Source organism: Agelaius tricolor, unplaced genomic scaffold, assembly GCF_023055355.1.
Source record: "Agelaius tricolor isolate 1412-34295 unplaced genomic scaffold, bAgeTri1.0.p SCAF_11, whole genome shotgun sequence".
In the NCBI taxonomy this organism is placed as follows: Eukaryota; Metazoa; Chordata; class Aves; order Passeriformes; family Icteridae; genus Agelaius; species Agelaius tricolor.
This window is the reverse complement of record NW_027269271.1, coordinates 17,082,870-17,101,303: the sequence shown is the minus strand read 5'-3', so window position 1 is coordinate 17,101,303 and position 18,434 is coordinate 17,082,870. Positions and strand designations below refer to the sequence as shown.

Genomic DNA, 18,434 nt, shown 5'->3' with positions numbered 1-18,434 from the left:
GGTTTGTTTGTTTTGGGGTCATTTTGTTTTGTTGTGGGGGGTTTTTATATCCAAGAGTGCAATGTCATAGAATTGCCTAGAGTCACTGAATTCAGCGTGTAGATTAATTTCCCAGAAAGTTTAATTAATAAGCAGTGTTTTAGAAACATGCTGGTGGTTTGTCTTGGAAGGATATTTGAATATTCTCAACTATTCTGTCAATATCACTGCAACTTAGAAACATTAGTGTAAAGTTTTAGGTGAAGCTACTTAGCAGACAGCACGAATTACTATTGAAGTTCAAGGCAAAAACACTCTCATTCCTGAAAAAAAAAATTGCAAAGTGACTTCTCAGAGTTTTTGTTGTTTTAGGCTTCGGGTAGAAACCATCTGAAACGAAAGTGGATGTATTTGTATCTTCTGGTGTAATCAAATACAATAGCAGCTCTGTTTCTTTTACAAGTGGTTTCTGCAGAAGCTCTGGGGTTGCTGAAGGGGAAGGAGCTGCTGCTTGTTTGGGTGGACTTTGGTTGTTAGTTGCTGTTGTCAGTGTTATGATTTGAATAAATTACCATGTGGTCTACGGCCTTTGGGGATTTTCAGTGGTTGGATTTGAAACTTAACATCTTTGCTTTGTTATTTTGATATATAAAGCATACAATTTCTCCAACTTGCTTTGGATACTTGGTTGATGCGTGAAATTAATGTGTTTTGTAATGTCCTCAGAGTCCAGTAGGGCAGAGGTGACTTGGCACCACAGGCCTTGAAATCTGTTTTAAAAAGTTGACTGAGCACACATGTGATGGTACAGCCTGATCTGGTGACCAGGTCAGTTGTGCTGCACCGCCCAAGGGTGAAAGGGACGTGATGGGAGCCATCACAACGATGCATTTCATTCTTTGTTTAGCAGTCTTGACTGTGGCCACTTGCAACTATATGGAACCTACATTTTGGTTTTTGCTTTGTTTTCTTAGTTGCTTGTTGCTCTTTCAAAAACTGAAATGCGAAAGGAAAGGAGAACGAGGTTGCTTGATTTCGAATGTAGAGACAGTAAGATCAGTGTGTCTTATATTCTTGAACCAATAAAAGTGTTTTCCAAATCTGCATAAGAATATCAACAACTTGGATACCTGAAATGGTCAGAAGGGTCACCACTAGTGCATCTGCCATCTTCATAGTCTCTAAATTGAAAGTGGATGGGCGATAAACAATCAAAAGAATATCATTCGATCTCTGATTCAAAATAATACCAGTATACTTCCAAATACAGTAGAATGATTTATAGAGATTTAGCTGAATAGTTACTTGTATATGTGTGTGTAGAGAGAGAAAAACGCATGTTAAATATGAAATAATGTACAGAGCATACTGTATGAATTGCTTAAAGCTTTAGAATAACTACTAGTTGGGTACAAGTCAACAGATAATTCTGGTCTAAGGTTGCCATGGAAACAACCAGTGCTTGATATAATTGAGAACATCTTAAACCCTCCTGGTGTTTGCATGCTTTTTTCCCCTGCCATTTTGAGTTGCTGTAGACATGAATAGGTAGCATTGGTCAGAACAGTAGTAGTTAATGAGCAAAACCAAATACCTGTGTCCTGAATATTGATTTTGATATCCTACTGGTATCTTGTGCTTCGTAGTTTTTTGCATCACAAGGAGCTCATAAGGAAGAGCAGCTCTCTGGATTCTGTGTGCTCTCTTTCCTGGTTAGTGTATAAGTATATTTAGAGATTGAAGCACTGATTTGGTAGAGATTAACATATTTCATCAACTGTTGGATTAATATTTGGAGCAATATGTTTCTGAAAACTAGCTCTTCAGCATGAATGGTAAGTCTTTTCTATTCCCTTTTGACACGTTTTTTGTTCCGTCTTCACAATCAGGGAAAATCTACCAGGTTTCCCTTTCTTGTCTGCAGAGCTGCATCGACTGCTGATTTCTTTGTTTTTGTAATCGACTCGCTGTGGGTTTCTCTGTAAAATTATTAGTCTTAAAGATTTGCAGTTTTTTATTAAACAGCTTGCTTTGCATGACTGGTGTTTAGTATTTTAAATATTATTTTAAAGGTTTCTTTTGGAAATACCGGATTTGGACAATTTTGTAATTGAATATATACATGTCTGTTCACCTAATTTTCTGTGTCACTCATAATAAATTATATTCTGTGAATTTTTACAAATCAGAGAGGCCTTCTGAAATTATTGTAATCATCACCTGAAAAATCTAAACAGGCTTTTGTTTTTCATCTGAACCAGCTTATTCTGCTATTATTTTTAGTCTTCCAAATGCTGGGATGGCAGAATAGTTGAGGTCATTCATGGAAGTAAGGGAGGGGAGTCTCATTTGAAATGAGATACTGTAATAGATCTAGTAAACTTATCAGGCAGGTATTTACTTTCCAAAACCACTGTGACTAGTTATTATAAGGTACTTTGAATATAATGGAGTTATGAAGTGCTATAGTCTTACTTGTAATATTATTGAAAGTTATTTTTCTCAATATATAGACTGTAAATCTGTTTCCTTAGAAAAATATATCCTTTGAAAATTGTTTTCAAAAAGCCCAAATATGCTAGTTATGGAAATGATGCCTTTTTGTTTCAAACAGATAGTCTAGAGCTTTGGAAAATCACTTGAAACATTTTTTTGAAAAGAAAGAGCAGTTAATCATATATGTGGGGTGTTTGTGTGCATGTGTGTCTGTGTGGTTTTGCTTAATACTACAAATTTAAAGGACCATTTTTACAAAGATTTCATTTGTGTGCATGGCAGGGAGGAGTTATCCCACTGCCTTATCTAATATCAGCTTATCTATACTTATCTCATACAAATGTGTTGAGGTCATCTTCCCCAGAATGGAAAGTGTGGCTGTCATTTCCTCGGTGTACAAAGTACAGATGTCAAAACCGATGCAGTTATCAGGGCAGTGTTTCAGTACTTTGTACCTGCACGATGGAGATTTGTGGCACAGCATCATTCATGGCCGTTTGAATAAACCTAAATGCAGCCTGTCCCTGAGAGTGCTGTCCCAGCCCGGGTGTGTGCTCCCCACATCCCTGCAGGGATGCTGGCAGGTGGGAGCACAGCATGGAGCTGCTGGGGCCACATTGCCCCGCAGGGACACGATGGCGTCCCGGCATCCCCGCACCACCTGCCCCTGCTCAGCCTCGGGGGAGGGGGGAAGCGACAGCCTCTGCATTTCCTCCATGTCACTGCCACCTCCTCTGCTCATGGAGAGGTCTCTCCTGGGGTCAGAAAGTCTCCACTTTGCACCAGCTGGTACCAGACTGGTTTTTCTATCACATTTTCCTCTGTTTCTCTTACAGTCAGGTCATAGCCTCCATAGGAATTGAGATTTGTGGAAGTCAGCCCTGTGAATTCTGAGTTTTGGGTTTTTGTTTGAATATTCTCTTATGATTTATGAGTCATAAAGGAATAAATTTCACACAAGCTAGGTGAGAAAGAGGTTATAGTTGTTTATAACCTCAACAATTATCTTGGTTTTTTGTTTGTTTAGTGGTGTGGGTTTTTTGGGGGGTGGTGGTTCTTCTTAGGGTTGGGGATTTTTTCTTTCCCCTGAGGGTTTATTCTGCAATTTGCATCTGTAGATTTTACTCATCTTGACATGCAGGCTCCCAGTTCCATTAAAATATAGAAATAAATAGGAACAACTTTTAACAGGTGTTGATTCCCAATCAAAAATACCTATAAATTAGTCTGATTTTGACAAGGGAAAGGCAGCTATCTCCTGCTCCATCAAGATTAAGTCTTTGCTGTAGACATTTCCCTATTTAAACCACTTATGCTTTTCAATGCATTTTTGTGGCTGGCTTCAATGCAGCAGTGTTACATTACACCCTGTCAGCGGATAAAATCAGATGCTTTCCTTGTGAAAGACGGCCAAGATGCAAGTGAAACCTTGATGAAAAAAATTATCTATTTTCTTCAATTGCAAGTACAAGTGGCTAATTTTTTCCCCTTTTATTTCTTCCTTTTTTTCCTTCCCCAGAAAAGATCTTGTTATATACTTAGATATTTTGTTTTCTCGAAAGACTCAAAGGAAAAGGTGGTTTTCTATTTCTTTGAAGTTGGACTTTTGTTTTGAACAGATAAAACTGTAAGTAATAGCCCCAGCTCCCAGGGGTGAAAGGTATAGTCTGCTAAATCTTCTGTTTCGCTAAGAATAGGCTTAAAATTCTGAAGTGTCACTAATTACATGATTGGGCTACTACTTTCCAATACTGCAAATAGAGGTAATTGGTGATACAGACATTTGCACTCAAAAGACAGTCACCAGATGAGTATGGAGACAGATGCAGCAGTACATGGGAAGGGCGTGAGCCACGCTGATGGACTCTGCTGAAATATTGCCCAGTTTTGTGCACACTATACCTAGGCATGTGTAAGGAGTGATGGGTGAAGAGAGCTAGTATAAATACATCAGTTATGTGCACTGAGAACAATTCTAACAGCAAGGGGCAATAAGCAGCAACTGATTATTCCCGCTGCTCAAAAGCAGTAAAAAATGTAAAAAATGGAAGAATGCCATGGAATTTCTGGGTGCCAGAATCATATATCTTCCTATGTATGTCTCATGGGACTAATGCTTTCTTCTTTTCAAAAATTCCCTGCTGTTACTCATTACCCTCTGACAGCAAACTACAGCAGTTTCTTGGGTGTTAACTTGGGTTTGTGTTTTATTCTAGTTCTTGTACAAAATATTTGAAAAAGACAAGACAAAGGCTGCTGCATTTACATAATTCATAAAATATATCCACAAAGTGAACACAGTGCTTGGTTTGGGGTAGAAGCAAAAAATGAGAGTAACAGAATTGAGATTTCTTCCAAAAGAAAGGGTATTTGGTATGTTGTAATCTTGAACTCTGACTTACTCTAGTCACCATTACATTACTTTTTGTATATTTTTTATCAGAAAGATTTGGTTTTTGCCCTCGTTTTTAGCTAACATCTCAAATTGTTTATATATTTGTTGCTGGTTACTCGGAGAGTTTCTGCTAGTCCTGCTGTTGTAGGCCAAAGTTCACAGAAGTTTCCCAGCTTTAATTGTGGAGGTTCTTACAGGTAGTTTTGTAACTTGCCCAAGGTTTTGCTGTTTTTCTTTATTCATCTTTAGCTGCTGACAGATACCCCAGCCCATTAAGAATTAATTTCTTAGGTTTAATAGGTTTAATTTCTTCAGCTTTTTTTTTCAAGGTTTGCAGTTCAGTTCTATGCAGGTTTTATGCATGCCTCTATGCCAAATAAGTGCTGAATTTACCCAGTTTCTCTCTAAAATCTCATTCTTTGTCAGAATGGATAATAAACATTCTTACCTACTTTTTGCTTGCCTTAATCCTGAGACAAACAAAAACTTGCTGTTCACCCAGTGTGTTGAATTGTGAAATGTGTTTATTTACATAAGACTTCCTTATTCAGGAAGCCAGTCTCTGCTATTTAAGGGTATAAATGAACTTCTCCTGCTTGGCTGGTTACTGCAGGCAACCCTTTCCTGTAAATATTGAAAGCATGTTCTGCAGGAGACATGTCAGTGCAGCAATGTGTCAGAAGCTCAGATTTTTTGAGGAGATGAAAAACTATTTTGCTGATTTACCCTGACAGCTGTGAAGATGTCTTGCTGATCCCAAAGTATCTATATGAGAATTTTTGTGGAGTTTTAATAATGCAAGGGCTGGAACAAGATAGCTTATGTGAAGTGGGTTTAGACATGAGTGCCCACAGACCAAGATTGTTGCATTGACTATTATTTTTATGCCTTGTACTAAATATTTGAAAAAAAGAAAAAGCAACAAAATAGTTTCTCTTCTCAAGTAACTTTTTAAATGCATCCATACAGTGAACAGCCCCTGCAGTTGTTTAGTTTGGAGTATAAGGAAGAAGTTAGTTTAGTAAAACTTCCAGAGGTTTCTTCTAAAAGGAAGGGGTTATGTGCATGAGTGTGTGTGGTATTATTCCCTGCTTGCAGGGAGTTCTTTAGTCAATATGCAGATATGATCAACTACCTGCTTACTGTTATGATTTATGTTTACTGCTGCTAATAATCTAGCCATAAAGCCTGGTCTTAGGGATAGCTGCATGTTATCCTTGCTAGTCCCTGCACTGCTGCAGAGAGGAAATGTGGGGCAGTGATATGGAGAGAGAGGTGGGTGCTGACCAATTGGCCAGAATCTCAATGGTGCAGAGAACTTAACTAGGGGGAATCTGCAGCAGGTGCTGAAAACATTTTTCTTGGTAAGTGGTTTTGACTGTAATAGGAAAATCTGATTAATTTATGTATTTGTATCAACTACTAGAATTTGTTAAAAACCTTTACTCAAAAATGTGATACATTTACAAAATAACTTTATAGTAGTGCCCTAGAAGATGTTGTTCTTGGAACTCATTCTTAAACTGTATTCTTTTTTTTCCTCCCCACATGGTAACCATGGAAATATATGCACTGCAGGAACAAAAGATGTTTGAATTTTGACAATTGTCACATAGTTTTCAGCTTTCTTTGTTGTATTGTTAATACCTGTTATATTTCACACAGGAATGTGGTCTTTTACACTACAGGTCCTGTGATAGTTGTAACATTTTAGATTATTTAGGCAATTTCTAATTGCCTACTAAGTACCTCAGTGTATGACAATTGAGTACATTACATCTTAAGATTCTTCAGTTACACGTTAAGATTCTTCACATAGATTTTTTTCTGTATGAGCAAATTTTTTAAATGGGGAGTGTTATGTACTGCATTTGAAAGTAATTGTGTTAAACACATAATTCATTAATTTTAAATTTTAAGATAATGGAATTATTCAATACAATAATTGAAAACCAACAACTTGAATTTAGAATTATTTCTCAGAAGCCTTTTCAGAGTCCAGGGTGATGTGTTCATGGTTCTGTCATGGTAGCCCAAGCTGATAACTTCCAGAAAAGGAGCAGTTCTGTCCCCCATATTTGCCCACTCACCTCGGGAGGAGCATTCATGAGAAGAGAAGAGGGAGCTGCTTCTCTGCTCATTCCCTGTCTTCTGCCCATTCCTTTTTAGTCTGGGCTGGTTCCCTGACCTGGCCTGCAGTCAGACACGAGAATGCTTTTGCTCTTTCAAGGAAGGTCATTAGAGAAATGCAGGAGTGAATGACTGTGGGAGGACAGGACTGACTGATGTGGGGGCTTTTTCAGCCCATACTGAACACTGAACTGTAGCCTAACAAACCAAACTGCTATTTCTTGCACTTTAAAGCCTCAAATCACATGGATTGTTGCAAGAGAAGAAGCAGATTTACAAATGTGTCATCTCCTTCAATTTATGCTTCAAGGGCAGGAAGAAGGTATGAGTGAGACTCCTTTCATTAAGACAAAGCCTAGTTTTAATATATTCCAGAACTAATTGAATGCTAGTTCTAACTGATCCATTTAGAGAATTGAAACAAAAACCTCAACTCTAATCCATCAGCAAAAGCTGCTAATAGCCCTTTAATTTGAAAGGGAAGCTTGGGTAATAAAGAGGGGTGGCAGCCTGAAGGACCAAAATACCTAAAGGTGGGGTTGAACAGCTCTCAGCCACCAGGAATCTGCAGGAGGCTTTGTTACATCCTATACGTGGATGCTCAGATGAAAATATTCTGCTTGTCAGCATTGAGGAGGTCTTGCATGTCATTATTACTTTAGGATTTGAATAATAGATCCTAGGTTGGATCATAAAGTTAACTGCTATGGTGCTTTTGGCATTTATCTTCTGTTGAGGGAGAAGTCACTTATTAAAGTTCATGTTTGTAAATGTTGATGAACATTGGGTCTGGAGGAGCTTAATCTTTTAGATTAAGAAAGTAGAGCTTTATCTCATATGTATATTTTTTTGTGGAAAATGGTTCAACTGGGCCATGGATGCATGTACAACTCTGCTGAGCAGTGCTAGTACAAGATTTGATTGTGTTTGTGACTGAAAAACTACTGCTTTGCATTATACATTTGACTTTACTGATTTACATTATACATTTTGGGGGGGAGTTAAACAAAATTTCAGGGATTTATGTCCTAAGTGACTCTGTTATTTGGGTTTGATTCTGTCTCCCCAGAGTGCCCCCATTATATTATATTTTTTGCCATTAGCAGGGTTTGCCACCTCTGAAGCAGTACTTTGGTATTTAAGAAAAGATCAAGGGAGAAAGACTGAGCATTTGATTTGAAAATGAAATTAATTATATTGTCTATAATAAAAATAGAATTAAGTCAGTCTGACTGTGGCAGTTGTGTGCAGTGGAGTATCTACTGCTCAGAATTCAACAAAGATCAGTGTTATCTCTGATGGCTGAAAACCTGGCTCCTGTTCTGATGTGTCTTAATCTGTCACATCTCTTGTACAGGCTGTTGCTGTGTAGCCAGCCAAGTAAAGTGGTGAACTGGGTTCTTTACAGAGCTCTTAACTCTTTTAACTTTGCTTTTCTGAAATTCACAAAATACTGTTGAGCTCAAAATATGAAAATCATGCACAGGATTAAAGTAAGATTTTTGCCTGTGTTTGAAAATTGAGTTGTAATGGATAAGATCAATTGTATTTTACAATTTCTGCACACTTTAAATTAACTCCTGAATGTGCTCCTACGAAGATCAGATTCTAGTGCCTTCTTCTAGTTTTTAGGCACAACAGCTGTAATTGGTCTTAATTTACTGTTTCTTCCTGTTTGTCTCCCTTTTTTCCACGCCTCTCTCTTTTCCCATTTCTTCCCCTTTCTTTCCACTATTCTATAGAAAAGTTTACAGTGTACAGTTGATAATTAATGCTTCCATTTTAATAGTAAGCTTATATTCAGTGAACAGCAAGCTTAATTCAGTTAATTTACTAATTAGTAGATACATAATTCTTACATGATCATGTAGCTACTAAGAACTTTCTGGTTTTGTATTTCTGCAATTGGGCTCTTTCAGAACTGCTCTGTGTGTTTGGCTCTTTGTTTCCTGGGATTGTTGGATTTTGGTTGTTTGGTTTGGTTTGAATTGGAGTGATTTGGTTTCGTTTGTTTTTTTAATTGAAGAAAGGGTCTTACCCATTTCAGCTGGTAAGTTGGTTTGCTCTGGACACCTGTGTTTACCATAATTAGTGTTTATAGAGAAATATGAAGTCGAAACCTTGCTCTTGAAGTCAAAACCTTGATAAATGAGATATTCAGTTGATGCACTTCATTGATCTAGCCTTGGCAGAAACAAGGCAGACCCCTTGCTGGTCAGCTCTTCACAAGAGGGCTGGTGGCTGTGCTCTCTGCAGTGTTCAAACAAGGGGAACTTGCCCTCAACCAGGCTTGTATCACCTGGACTTTTTTCACCCACCGTTTTCATATTGTGAGAAGCAAAGTGTTTTGGTTTTGTTGACAGTCTGTATCAATGATACCATTTTAGTTTGTGCTTTGAAGTGTTTTCCAGATATTAAATTGTTAACTGGTGCTCACACTGCTTCATCTGAGTGTATAATAATACTTAACGCTTAGCTGTGTTCATTTTGAAACACTTGCCAGGGCAGAGAAACCTTGTGTTGAGCCTTTTTTATTACTCCTGCTAATCAAAAGAGAAATATTTAAAAATTTAGACAACAGGTTAATAGTGTAAGAATGGGACTTAGAACCGGAATCAGAAGCTTCTCACTTGCATCTGAAATATGGTACCATAACCACAGGATTCACTGAGATATCTATATACATCTTGATAAAGTTTAAGGCTATAAATACACTTTTTATAAAAATGAAATATACATATACATTTACCAGAATTTCTTCATACATATTCATTTTTCCATTAAATGATTTAATTAAATAGCCCATTTAACTCCAGACTTCAAATGATTATATTACAGTTTTGGAAGAAAATTTGAATTGTATTTTGATAAAGGGCATTTTAAATACCAGACAGAGATTGGCATTTAGCACAGCAGATGGGGGTTTGTAGTGGTGCCCAGTGTTTAGTCTTAATCAGTTTAGTTCTTGCTTTCTTGCCGTGAATCCTAGCCAAATACTTTTTTTTCCCCTTACAAAAAAAAAAAAAAAAATCCTGGCTTGCTGGCTCTTGTGGGAGATGTGATTGAGAATAACAAATACTGTGCATGTGGGAGGTGGGAGAAAGGCAGAGTAACTCATGGTAACTCTCAGGACTGCTCCATCTGTGACCCCTTTCCCTCTGCTGTCATTGCAATCCTGCAACCAAGAGGTCCTCACCCTCTTGATTTTTTTCAGGAACTTGCTTCTGATTCACTTGCCCTTAAACTGTGTTTTAGGTCAAAGTACTCATTACAGTACTCATACCCTTAGTTAACAGTTTTTTTATAAGCATGTTAACTTTTCATAGAAAAGTTGATCAATAAAACAAGCAAACATATTGTGAACTGTGTGAATATACGAAAAGGGACCAATCTCCTCTTGTTTGGGGGTGGGCTCAGAAGTGTTTCTGTTTTGCATGTAGCAGAGTTTTTTCATTTGTCCGGGTGTTGTTGGTTTGTATGCTTGGGGTTTTCTTTAATTCCTCCTATGCTGGCATTATCTAGGAACCTCTGGATGTTGGGTTCCTCTTGCCTTAGAACACTGTTCCAGCAGACTTTCCTGCTTATCCTCCTGTTGCCTTGGTTCCAAGTACAGCTCTCCACAAGCCCCCTGTGATATGCAAGGGAGTAGCTGAGGCCTTGTGTTGTAGTGGTTGTAGCACTGCTTCTGACCAAGGTGAACCAGAGCAGGCAGAAGTTGTCAGACTGCTTCAAGCCATTCATTTGTGGTCCTTGGCCATTATTGCATTTCTTCCCACCTTCTTCTGAATCTCACCAAATGTCCTGCTTTGGGTGTTTGCACTGCAGAGAACCTGCCTCTAGTGCCAAGGCTTGCTCGTGCTGGTCACAAAGGGCTGGGTTTGTGCTGTGTGTTTGTGCTTGCCTGATCCCTGGACAGCTGGTGGATGCATCCTCTCTGCTTCCAGCTGGTGTTCGTCCTGCCATGTTCAGTTGTTTCTGCTGTGGTCCTTGTTGTGCTGGTGCTGTTACCTGTGCTTTACTGTCTCCTTCTAGTACCTTCCTTTCCTGAGCAGCAGCTCTCCTGCTTTGCTTTCAGCCTCCTGCACTCCAGCTTCCACCGTACCAGCAAACCCAGTCTGAGCAGTGTTTGTTGCTGGTCTGTGCATACACTCCTTGTCCCACTCTCATCTTCACTTTGCTCAGCCACAGACAAGTGATCCTTGCTCTTCAGTGTTTATGGGAACCTCTATATCCACATCCTTAGCTCCTTTTTTCTGACAGCCTTACCAAATTAAATCATGCTCATATGGTGTCCATACCAGATCCCTGTGTACATTCCACTTTGCATACAGTAACTTCAGCTGTGCAGATTAGACTTCTCAAATTGCTGTTATTGGGTAATAGGACTAAAATCTGATGGAGATTTCTTTTTTTTTTTTGGAGACTGCTTGCCATTTCTTTGCTATCTACCACATGCCATGCAATTCACACATGCTGTCTTCTGGAACAAAGTGCTAAGTAGTGGGAAGATCACCCGATTACAGGTTTTATTGTGATCCAGCATGCTGTGATGAAGATAGATACACTATTGTTAGCAACAGTTCCGTGGATGTGTATGTCTTGGAATAGCTTAATAATTAAAGATGCCAACTTGATCTCCTGAAGTTTTCTAAGCTGTGCTTATTTCTGTGATGCATCATCTTTTTTTCATACTGATTTTAGCTGCCTTTGGTGATTTTTTTTCTTTCTTTGCTCAAACATTCTGTGATTTAACATGAGTCATTCTGTCTGTGTGGGAAAGGGCTGGTTTATTACAGGGTCTGTTCTTGAGTGGGGAGGGGAAAGGGTGGAATGTATTTGTGTTTTCTATGTGTTTGTTGTGGAAATGCATAAAACTTTTTTTTCTTCTTCTCTTTCTTTCCTCTCTTCATCATCTCATCTGTGTGGGTGAATGTTCCTGCAAACCCTTGGGGAACCTATAGAGACGTTTGGTATGCTCATTCCTTCATTAGTGCCCAAAGTCACAGATGCTAGGTACAGTTTAGACTAGAAAAGCAAACAAGAGCCACATCATCACAATGTAAGGTGGCTAAAAATGTGCACTTGAGGAAAACCTCTAAGTCATCATCTATTACACCTATTTGTTTGCATCATCACAGTAATACCAATAGCCACTGCTACCCAGTTGGCGTAAATTTTGATTCTGCACTTGAAAGTAGAAATTAAATGTGTTCTCCTCTAGCAAGAGCTGCTGTTTTGTGCTTGAGAGATAATTTTCAAAAGTTCAAATTCCAAGTCGTGTTTTGAGAAGTGACTGAAGTGCATGCGCTTAAATTGCCTAAGTTCTATTTGAAAGCACCTGCGGAATTGTGTTGAGGTGTAGGAGCCCAGGTGACCTCTGAAAGTGAGAACCAGGCATAATTCAATGTACTCTGTCATTAGGAAGAAACTGATTTTAATAAAACTGAGCACAAAACATTAAACTGTTTTTAAAAGACAGTGATTTTCAGATAAGTTATTACCCTTGGGTAGCTTTATTTTGAAAATTTATATTCAATGCTGCTTTCTATGAAAAGAGGGCCAAAGTAAAGTAGAACAATGTAGGAGTTTTGTTGCAGGAGAGCTTGTGGCTTAATGGTATTCTAGAAATGAGAGATTTTTCTCATGAATCCACAATTTGAATATTTCCAGCTGGATCACATTTAGTTCATAAACAGCATTCTTTATTCCATAAGTAGAACAGAGATAAAAATGACTGTAAATGTCATTGTATATTTTTATAAATACTGAATAGTCATACTTCAATGTGAAATAACTGGCAACTTAAAATATTTATTTATATGAACAGAGATGGCATGAGGGATATTTAAACATATGTACTGTAATGACATTTAAAAAAAAAAAGCAATTACTTTGTGTTGTGGTTATGCTATGTAGTGTTAATGTTCACTTCTAAGCTACAGCCGCTAAAGTTTGAAGGCTCAGCTTTTTGGTAATCTTAATGATTTTCTTGGGGTTTTTCTCTTGTCATTAAGAGAAAATATTTGTGCTACTTTGACATAAATTGATGTTTGAATAACTGTATCAGTATTCCTCACTTGATCAAGTCATCTCTGTTCTCCTAATGGAAAAAGGATCATCAAACATGAATTTGGACATTGCTAGTTTCCGGTTTTTGTGTTGAAAATTATTTCATGCCACAGGAAATCCTGTCCTATCTTCAAATTAGGATAATTAAAAGTCATTACATGAATAACCTCTATAACTTATAAACAAAGGAAATATTTTCGACACACAGGTTAACATTTTTTGCTGATTAGCCACTAAAATATTTTTAACTCTCAGTTAGTTTTAATACCGTTTTACCAGTTTCTTTGATACAAACTGTGTTTTTATTGCTCTTCTTAACCATAAGTTTAGAGTACTGAATATGTTCCTCCTCTATGATGTTGCTTGTTTGTCTTCAAATAACATTGCTGAGTGGATATCATGCTTTAAACACTTTTTTAATGTTGAGGTCAGCCAGAACTGTTGACAACTTCTATGAAATTACCATTCTATTTAGTGCTCCATCAGAGCCAGTGGTAGTGGGAGCCATAAACCTCCTTAGAGTGTTTTGTGATAATCAAGTCCCATAGCACACCCAAGAAGGGGGGAAAAAAGGAAAAAAAAAAATTTACAACCAGCCTTCTCCAGGGCTGCTGCTGTTTTTACTGTTGCTGGAAATGTACCAGTATAAGAAGAGTATTTTTGAAGTTTTCTTTGTCAACATTAGTATTCACTGAAAAGTACAAGGAAGTTCTGATTCATCAAGTGATTTGTTTACAACCTGTTATAAACCTAATTTTTTGACTGTCAGAATGTAAAATACAGTTGCTAAAACACAGAGTGCTAGATATTGACCAGAATAATCTTGGCATATTGCGGTGTATTTTTAGCAATTGCTTGTGGCAGAACGTCACAGTACAGAAAAAACACTGTTATTAAAGTTGTGTTATGTGAAATGATTCAGAGAACACACAACCAGTATGATATTTTCTTGATTCTGTGACTCTTTCAGAACCACAGCAATGTCTGAAACACCTCCATTAGTGACTGTGCATGAAGTAATCCTCATTGATCTGGCTGAGCATTGATATTCAAAAAAAAAGAGAACAGATGAGAGATGATCTGAACAAAATATTTTGGTGCACATTTTAAACAGTCATCCAGAATTTTGCCATTGTACATTCCTTCAATTTCAATGGAAAATCAATATTAAAACTGCATATTCTCTGACTGTGGGCATGCCTAATGTGCAGTGTTGTTGTAGCCCTGTGCTTTGTCTTTGCTTGCAGTAATGCTGTCCATTTGGTCCTTGAGCTTGCAAACAGCCTTTAAATAAAGGTGATGAGGGGAAAAAGCAATGAGATTGACATTACACTCAAGCAGCTGAAAGAAAATGCAACATTTAAAGAGATAAGAAGTCAATCTTTGTGGAATGGCCATTTATAAATGTCAGGTGTTTGGTTTTTTCCCAGCTGAATTAAGAATGTCTGACATCACCTTAAAGCCTGCTTGCCTATAGAGTATTTGAGCTATTAGAGCTGGTAAAGTTTAAGTAATTTGTGTAGAATGATGTAGTTACTGCAGAAAGCTTAGATATCACCTGGAGATACAGTAGAAATTCTAGAGGCATTGATGCTTGCTTTCATCCATGGTGAAAATAGCATATTATCAGTTGAAGAAAGAAGTTGATAATGAAGTTTATATATTTTATTAACAAACCATCTCCATTGCAGTCATGATGAATTATATTAATTGAACTGTACCTTTTTTGTGTGTTTTCAGTGAAAGAGTTCCTAGCCAAAGCCAAAGAAGACTTTTTAAGAAAATGGGAAAGCCCCCCTCAGGTATCAGTCATTTAAGCATTCAATAATTTTCTGTATTGCATTTTTTGGATAATGTTATCAATATGTTATCAGTCTGTAATGAGTAGTGCAGAAATAATTTTAGTTCAATTTGTAAAGGAGTTTCAGGTTGTTTTATTGCCAGCTTTGTCACTTTCATCGTAGTTTATCAACAAAGATTCTCAAGTCTTCTCCAGATTTGAGCTGATAAAATGCTCCCACTGAACAACATTTTCTCTTATGAGAATGATGTTCACAATGAACATGACAAGACTCAAGGCCTATTGGCATGTTTTTAGTTGGCTTTTTTTTCATACCAGAAGCATTGGCACATCTGTAATTTACCATGTTAATAATTTCTGCCATGCTAGTAAGTGGAATTAAGTGTATTAAGACTACTGCATAGTGCTTGGGAGCTGGTTAAGGAGCTTGTTAGAGTGAAGTCTTGTAAAATTTGGGATTTTGGGTAAGATTCTTGTTCTAATGCAATATTTGAGATGCTATGGAAATGAATGTCTGAGAAAATGTACTTGGGGATGTGCTCTTCAGACAACTCTCATGTAGAACTGTCTCTTGATGTTGGGGTCTTTTGCATGTTCTAATATTCTTGATGATGAAGCATGAAGGGATTATTTATTTGCATGTTATATTCATGATCTGTTTACTGCTAGATGTTCCTTACTAAGCATGTATGGACAGCTGTATGGACAAATTACAGAAATGTTGATTCTTCTGTTTTAATGAGTGGCATGTAAAATCTCTTTTTTAAAATCTGACCGATATCAAATTATAACAGTGTAGTTGGCTATAGTTATCTTTGTTAAATGTAGTATTTCCCAACTCTTTTCCATAACTGAATTCATACAGTTTTTATGTTAAAATTCTCTTTGGTATTGTTGTAAACAATGTGATTATATCCTACATATAGAATACTGCTGGCCTAGATGATTTTGAGCGGCAAAAAACTCTTGGAACAGGATCATTTGGGAGAGTAATGATGGTGAAACATAAATCCACAGAACAGTATTATGCTATGAAGATACTGGACAAACAGAAGGTTGGTATAATTCATTGGGGGTTTTGTGCTACAGAAGAGTGATTTTTTTTTTTTTGCACTGAAAACCCCATTTTTTGCATCTAAAGTATTCTCCTGTTATAATGGTGTCTAACTTGTATTTTTAAAAAACCTAATGAAGTTAAAATGATGTTCCAGCATAGTACAAGTAAAGGCAGCCCAGCCATTTCCACCTGTGTGGGAATGTGCCTCAGCATTACTCAGCATGGCTGGTGGCATCCTGCAGCAGAGAATCCCAGTGCTGCACAAAGAGTCCACCACCACACTTCAGAGTCTCAGCTGTTTTTTTACTTTGAACCCTTTTTTTGTGAATGGCTGACTTGTGATTACTGGAGGAGTTTAGGAAATAACATCTTACTTCAGAAAGCTGCCATAAAAATACTTAGAGTTTTGGGTTTTTTTTTAAAGTTAATTAAATTCATTACTACCTCTCAAAATTGGAAAGTTATCTGGAAAAAGCAAAAAGGTCACATTTTTAACAACTGCAGTGGACTTGCAGTAAATGATTCCCAGGATTATAAAGATGTTTGCATCCAGACATCAGTCTTCTTTCATAAATTAGATGATTTTGTATATAATAAGAAATCTTGATGTGTTCCTTTATGAAATACCTGTTTTTTCAGCTTAACTTAGCATAATTATTTTTTTATGTATTCTATTAGAAATATATTAGTAGCTTCCATTAATTGTTAGAAAAATAGAGGATATGTTTCTGTCTCTTTGTTTATGACAGAAAACATCCAGATGTCTGAACTTAGACAATGGGCAGGCTGCTTACAATTTTTCATTTCCATTTTGCTTGAAAAAAAGGGAAAGCATCCAGTGTATGTCTTTGTTATCCAATCTCATGCTTGATTCATAGAACATGAAAAAAATGTAATGGATGTTGATGCAGCCTGGAGTTTTCTGTGTAAGGATTTTCTTCCTTTGTCTGCCTTGAGTTAGGAAGGCTGTAACATGCCACTGCTTGGCTAGTTTAATTAGGTAATTGTTTTTGGAAAGAAAAAAATCCTGAACAAGAGCCTGGGCACAAGCTGTTGGAGAATCTGCCATTATACCGTTTGGTATATGGGAAGCTGACACTGGCCATGCCCTGAGTCTGTGCTGAAGTGTGAACAAGCTGGGTCTGAAGCCCCAGCTGGACCTTCTGAAGTGTTAAACAGCAGCCTCAGCCTGTGGTGTTGCTCCACCCCCCTGCAGTCCCTCACTGGGAGGAGATGCAGGAGCAGGACTGAAGTCTGGTCTGGCGTTGCAGCTGAATACCTCACAGACAAGAGCCTTGGCTTTCTTGCTTGGATGGACAAGATCTTTCCAGCACTGTAGCTTTTTAGGGATGAAGGAGATATTTCCCACAAATGAGTTGATTTGAGCAAAACTTTATTTGTACCCTGAAGATCTGGAATTCAAAATAGGTTTCATTTCCTTAAATCATTATTTCCTTTGTATGATGTTTATTTCAAAACAGTAGTGAGTTTTTTATATGTACTACTTTTTGCTTCTAAAATTAAATTTAAATATTATTTCATTCAGGGTTGGAGTATCTTGATTATCTCTTATTTATAGCAGTTAGATTTGATTTCCAAACATAAACGAAGACTTGTTTTGATCACTCATGTACATTTTCTTCTCTTTTCCTGTGGAGTGAGGAAAAAAACCTTAACTTTACTTGGAAATCATGCCATTCTGAAAATGGGTTATAGATAAATTGTGCAATTGAGATTAAATAAAATGGATGTAATTCATTATGCACCATGGGGGTCTAACACAAGAAAACTGATTATTAATTGCTGAGAAGGAATGATCAGAAACCTGCCACTTGCTGCCTTGTTAGCACCCTAATATTTTAATGGATTATAAGAAGTAACTTGTTCATAAAAATGGAGATTTTGAATTTGTATTCTCCTTAGTTTTGTCACTAATGTGTGAGCTGTATAACATAAGCCTGTTTACTTCTGTTCACAGGTAACAAAATTCATAATTAAGTGTGTCCTACACAGTTTCCTGCCTTTCATAGCAAAGGGTCCAAAGATCAAGTGGATTTTAGTGAAGTGCTGAGAAAGTATGGCCATAATAAACTTAAACCTTTCATAGAAAATACAGACAGGTTTTCCTTACTGACTCTTACACTCAGCAAATAGGAAGAAACACTATTTGTAGAGTTGTCTGCCAACCATATTACACAAGTGTTACTCTTTAAAAAGTAATTATCCTTTCTTGGTGCTGTTACTGTACTAGGAATCCATAAGGTTTTTCATTTTCTGTAAACTTACACATTTGCTTTCAACTAATTGTTTAACATTGAAAACTTTATCAGGAGCTATAAAATATCACACTTAAGCTGAAGATTGTTTTTTCTCTCCTAGGTCGTCAAACTGAAGCAGATAGAACACACACTGAATGAGAAGAGGATATTACAAGCGGTGAACTTTCCTTTCCTTGTTAAACTGGAGTATTCTTTTAAGGTATTCATTACTTTCAAAGTAATTGTTGG

The 18,434-nt window shown here is 37.2% G+C and overlaps 1 protein-coding gene across 5 annotated transcripts in view; it reads left to right on the top strand.

Annotated features, from left to right (window-relative positions):
• Nucleotides 1-18,434, top strand: part of PRKACB (protein kinase cAMP-activated catalytic subunit beta) — an 81,035-nt gene that overhangs the window by 48,769 nt on the left and 13,832 nt on the right. For 3 of the 5 annotated variants that reach the window (XM_071436411.1, XM_071436408.1, XM_071436407.1), the window contains 3 exons: nucleotides 14,810-14,871; nucleotides 15,797-15,925; nucleotides 18,307-18,405. In XM_071436411.1, coding sequence (XP_071292512.1) covers nucleotides 14,810-14,871; nucleotides 15,797-15,925; nucleotides 18,307-18,405 — 290 coding nt within the window. Of the gene's footprint in view, nucleotides 1-1,475; nucleotides 1,815-11,915; nucleotides 11,971-14,809; nucleotides 14,872-15,796; nucleotides 15,926-18,306; nucleotides 18,406-18,434 lie in introns of those variants that run through there. The other 2 variants (XM_071436410.1, XM_071436409.1) reach the window with 2 other exon arrangements.